The following is a 6,000-nucleotide window of genomic DNA, read 5'->3' as shown; positions in this document are numbered from 1 at the left end:
AAAGCTAATTCCGCGTCGCTTTATTATATCTCCTAGAGGTAGCATATACAGTATAATGTGAAAAGCAAAGGCCCTAAGACTGAGCCCTGTGGTACACCGTACTGGACTTGTGATTTGAGGGACCCATCATTGTTTATTGCTACAAATTGAAAACGGTCAGATAAATAAGACTTAAACCATTTCAATGCTATTCCATTAATGCCGACGCACTTTTCGAGTCTGTGTAGGAGTATGCTGTGGTCAATGGTGTCAAATGCAGCACTAAGGTCTAAAAGCACCAATAACGAAATACAGCCACGGTCAGACGCTAAAAGCAGATCATTTGTAACTCTGATCAAAGCAGTCTCTGTACTGTGACATTCTCGAAATACAGACTGGAATTCATCATTAATGTCATTCCTTTGGAGGAAGGAGCATAATTGAGTTGAAACTACTTTTTCATGAACCTTAGACGTAAAAGGTCAATTCGATATAGGCCTGTAATTCACTAGTTCTTTAGGGTCGAGTTTGGGTTTTTTGACAAGGGGCCTTATAACAGCCACCTTAAATGCTTTAGGCACATGTCCTAATGTCAGAGATGAGATAATAATACTAAGAAGAGGATCTATAATTTCCGGGTGCATTTCTTTCAGTAATTTTTTAGGTACAGGGTCTAGCATGCATGTTGTTGATGTAGATGATCTAATGATTTTAGAGAGTAGATCTACGGTAGAGAACAATTTCAATTTCTCCTTAGGGGCGCTGTAGTTAGTTTTTTACTATTAGTGATTATAGGTAGGCGGATCCAGACGTTATTATGGCTTTCCTGTATTTTCGAGTACTATCCTTCGATGCTGTACGAAATACCTCTAAATTAGTTTTCTTAAAGTTGCGCTCCATTTTCTGGTTCGCTTTCTTTAGAGCCTGAGTATGTTCACTTACAATGACTATGTTAACATGCACCCTCATAATGCGATTATTTACATTTAATAATTTAGTAGAGGCATTTATCCAAAGCGACTTACAAGTTTGGTAAACAATGGAAGCAATTGGGTCAACATTAGGATATCAAAAAACATAAGTGCAATAAAAACATGTTTCACAAAGCCTACTACAGTGTACAGAGCTTTATATATATATATATATATATATATTATAGATAGAGTAGAAAAGATATAGAAATCAGATTATAATAGGATTGGGGCTATATTGCGATTACACTTTACCTCATGGAAATGCAATAATTCAATATAAATAATTTGATTAAGCTCATAATCGCTGTAAGCATAATAATACATGTGGCTTATGCTGGTTTTAATCGCAATTAGAAAGCATGTAAACACATTAATCGCATTTATGATGCTCTGACCAAGGTGCCCACGTGCTTCTGTCACGCACCTTAAGAGCAAGTTCATGGTAAACATGAAGCTTTAGCTGTCCCTGCTTCTGAACTTCACACAGAAACAACACTGAAACAACCACTGTTGAGGCCTTTTTACATCATATTCATGGAATCCAGACCAAAGACACTGGCATACACATAATTGCATCCTGTTCCTTTGCATCAAGTTATAGATATATTTTCATAATTATTCTCTGACTAATAGAGAATAATTGGCTGCTGTTCATAGCCTATTAGCTTTTGCCCGAGGTAACAAGAGATATGCCAGCTGCAGTCTGGACCCTGCCTCCCACCAAGATGTCAGATGAGCCAACACATGCAGAAAGAGGACACCGGCCCTTGCAAAGACTCTAGATGACGCCAGCTCCAGACAATAAAATAAGTGTTTTTTTTTAGTAGTTTGTGTTTTAAACCAGGTTTCAAGGTAGACTGCCTGTGTTACAGCCATTTTAGGATTGATGTGTGTTGGTCTTAGTGACTTAGTCCACTTCACTGCTCCTAATGTTACACAGATTTAAGGCCAGTTTTAGAGCTAAAGCGCTATGTGTAAAATTCTTGGCGCAAAAAAAATCTTACAATTTAGGACTGACACATCCATTAATTTTAAGTGTGTCTCGTACATCTGAAACTTAGTTAGTTTTAGCCCAGTTCTTCAAATTGTCCAGCATAGACCCTATTCCCCATTTTGTCAAACTTGCTTGGACCCAGTAACTGCAGCATGCTGCCATATTTTAAACAGAATCAGAGCGAGCGCGATGACAGCGTACACAACCACTGAAGGCATTTTCCATCATATTTCCATATTCATCATGGTGCAGAATAACCATAAAATAAATCCACATAACAGTCTTTTGCATTTGAGGTGAATATATCAAAACTATAGCCAGAAACACACACAGATCATGGTTTGTGCTGTGTATTATAGCAAATAATCAGACTACTAAAACATTCATGTAAACGGGAATAAGAGATGTTCTCATGTCATGTAAACATGTTTCTTTAGTTTAGACCTCACTCTGATCCGTGGAAATAATGTGCATGAAAACATTGTCACTTAGTCTTTCCAAGGGGCAGGATGAAAGGCTTTGGCTAGCTCCTCATGTTGGATCTTTTGGTGTGTAGATCTTGTGCACTGCACATTTTTGACCCACTGCTGATATTTCCGCCCGTGTTCTCTGAGTGAACTAACATCCAGCCAATAACAAGCCCAATTATCTCTTGGGCCCGTCCGTCTGCAAAGAGCTTGAAATCTACTGTTGCGCTCGTGTGATTTCTTTCATTCACTTCAGTTTGGGTTTTTAAAAGCGCTGTTAAGAACAAGGCTTTCCTGTATCTCAGTGGTAAGAGCATGCATCAACAACGCAAGGTTGTGGATTCGAACCCAGAGGATTGCACATACCCAAGTATACATGTATAGGATAATGCAATGTACGTCACTTTGGAGAAAAGCATCTGCCAAATGTGTAAATGTAAACAAGGCGTGACAGCTGACATTGTGCATGATCCAATGCGTGTTATTCTTTCCCACTTGGAACTGGCTTTAGATGAAAGTGTCTGCTAAATGAGGAAATGTTTCCTAATGAAGAAAAGTTGGTTTGCGCCGAATACTTATATTATCATACTTCATCACATTTGGTACTTCATGTTCTTACCTTTAAATGGCCTGTTGGGAAGGCAGGCTGTCACGTCACGGACAGAGAAAGGGGAGGACAGTGACTGTATACAAGTCAGATTTGTCAGAAAAAGAGAATGAACTGTTTGAAGGCAGTGCTTTCCTAACTATGACTACTTGCCAATGTTTTAAGGAATTAACAGCACTAGAACATGCGTGTCCTTCAAGTTCTTTCGCCAGTTACATTAGAAATAGTATCATATCATGCAACACTAGAAGCTCAAAATATGTTATGAATAAATGAAACGTATTTAGTCATGTCTGAATGTTAACATTATACATCAGAGGACACATATAGAAATCTATAGAAATTCCTCATTTAATAAAAACGGATAGGACAATAGTCTGGAAACTCCATACTCAATTTCCTTTTTCATACTAATCCAGACCTGGAAAACAATCAAATTAAAATCCATACTTTTCCTAAACTCGTAGAACCCCTGTCTGTTAACCCCTGAACTCCTACGGATCACTCGAATGATGGATGAATGTGCCATGTTAGACACTATCTAATGCCAGGATCTGATTGTTGTTACTCCAATTGTGTTAAACTGATGAACGGAAAAGGTAAACCACGGATGACATGATGGGGAGTAAATGTCATTTCTGGATGAAGTGTACCTTTAAATATCTCATTACTTTTGAGAAAACATGAAATTACAAAACACCAAATCTTAAATAACGACTAGTAAAGACTTTAAAGTAGTTCATCTTAATTTAATCATTATGAGTGCTTAACACCAAGAGTAACATTCACCTGAGTTAACATATTATGAAAAGTGTATAGCTTTGGTTGACAGATTTATAAAAAACCCTCTAAAGCAGTTTAAGGCATTTGGATTTGAACCAATGAACTGGCTGAAACCCCTTCCTGATAAATTAAAATGACTGTTTAAGACTACAGCGACTAAGAAACGTTCAGCATGTGTTTACTGTAACCTAAAAGTGAAGCGTATAGAAAGACGAGGAAAAAACAAAGCACGTTACAGACCATATACAGAATATAAAAATGGCAACGTTTAAGACTGCAGAATTCATACATCCACAAAACAAAGATCAATTTGCAGTTTTTTATGCTTAGAAAAAATATAACTTATGTACAAAAAAGCTAACTCTATCAAATATTGTATTTTTTGCATTACTGTGATTAATGAACATAAGTCTGATGGCTTGTGAGTACACTATTGAAGATTAAAAAAGACAGTTATGCTATCACGCTCCCACAGGTGTGAACCTTTCTGCGTTCATGTTATGTTTCAAATCAATGTATGATACACGTTCTGTTTAGAAAGGACAATATACAATATACATGGAAGGGAGGAGGAGGGCAAACACCTCTCTCTCTCTCTGTGTGTGTGTGTGAAACACTCACGGGCAATTCCCATGCATTCACATCCCAGTCTCACTCAATGTTCATTAATAGCCATTGCTATTGAGATTAATGGAGTGAAGACCCGTGACTTGCATGACATTGATGCTCCCGGACGGAAAGCCCTCTGAAGACAGTGTGTCCATGGTTAATAGCGTCTGCTGCTGCCCGGACATGTCATTGGTGTCGCAGCCGTCTGCGCTGCTGGCTGCGGTGGAAACGGTACTGTCAGCGATATTCACTGCCCCTGATGAACTTTTCTTATTCAGATGGGTCTTGATGTGCTTGGACAGGTGGTCACTGCGCATGAAACGCTTGGGACACTCCGGACAGGAGAACTTCTTTTCACCTGGAGACAGTTCATACGGATTAGAAAAGCATACAGAAGTAGAGGTGGAACAATACTCTACAGCGGCGCAGTGGACTGAGTTTAGTCCAGAAATGGAGGTTTGAAATGAAAGTTAGTTACCATTACAGCAAGGCTTCCATAAAAAGAAAATACTGTGTCCACACAGGCTAGTTTTTGTATTTCAGTCGTTTATGTTCACACTGCAGACACAAGTTTGTTCATTTCTTTCATTATGGATCAGTTGGTCTGTGATGTCATTTAGGAGCTCTGCAGTTTTAAATCAATCACAGGGCGGCACATACACCAGAAGATGATGTGACGGTGACAGTAAATGATTGACAAGATGCCAGTGGTACAAGATAATGTTTGTGAACGCTTTAAGACCCTTGCTTATTGTGAGATTACCTTTGTTTTATTGATGTGGTTTTACAAGAATTTTCAATTTCAATTTATTTATAGCGCTTTTTTCAATGATGCATTCTTTCAAAGCAGCTTTACAGGAAAAAAGAAAAGCACAAAAAGAGGCAGGAAGATCAAGTGTATAGAATATAAATATCAGAGGACCATCCTAAGGAATGTGCTGAAATGAAAGCTTCTCTCCACGTGAGCAGGGACAAACTAAGAACTGCTTTTTAAGTTAGGAGAACATTTAAAGATCTTTTTGTTGGGTTATAACTACATACTTTGAATTTGATCGATTCCACTTATAGATTTTGATTCTTTTTAATTCTAATGAATTCATTTTCTTTCCACGGTTGAAGTAAAACATTTATGCATCAGTCTGTGTGGTCATTTAGCCTGCTTTTCCTAAATATATATATTTATAAGCACTGTTTTGTGTATATAAACTGGTGTCTGATTCATTACAGTTAGTTACTTTAATAAAACTCCCCTCAACTTGTGGTTCCTGTGCTTTATCACAAGTTAACACATGGACACTGTGATTCCTAGCCTCTCCATTCGGAATTGATTTTCCCAAACCTACTCTCTAAAAAATCCAGGGTTCTTTTTTCTATTTTTTGTGGGATGTTTTGTCAGTCTTGGGTAGTTTTGGGGTAGTTCTTTGACCCAGAAAATAACCCAACGGTGAGGTTACACTTTCACTTCGAGTTGAATTAGTGCTTGCCCCCTTTCCCATCGGGCCGCATTAACCCAGCTCCTACGTCTAATCTTAAGGTAAATTACCAGGTAATTTTCACAAAAGTTGTATGCGGAAAGTCTGCTGCCAT

At 38.1% G+C, this 6,000-nt stretch overlaps 1 protein-coding gene across 2 annotated transcripts in view; it reads right to left on the bottom strand.

Annotated features, from left to right (window-relative positions):
- Positions 1–3,755: 3,755 nt before the first annotated feature.
- The window catches only part of sp1 (sp1 transcription factor), a 41,156-nt gene continuing 38,911 nt past the window's right edge, over positions 3,756–6,000 (bottom strand). For both annotated transcript variants that reach the window (XM_056735090.1, XM_056735091.1), the window contains one exon: positions 3,756–4,771. In XM_056735090.1, coding sequence (XP_056591068.1) covers positions 4,470–4,771 — 302 coding nt within the window. In that variant the 3' untranslated portion in view covers positions 3,756–4,469. The remainder of the gene's footprint in view (positions 4,772–6,000) is intronic.

This window comes from Triplophysa dalaica, chromosome 21, assembly GCF_015846415.1.
Source record: "Triplophysa dalaica isolate WHDGS20190420 chromosome 21, ASM1584641v1, whole genome shotgun sequence".
NCBI lineage: Eukaryota > Metazoa > Chordata > Actinopteri > Cypriniformes > Nemacheilidae > Triplophysa > Triplophysa dalaica.
The sequence above is the reverse complement of the archived record's forward strand: the minus strand, read 5'-3'. Positions and strand labels throughout refer to the sequence as shown.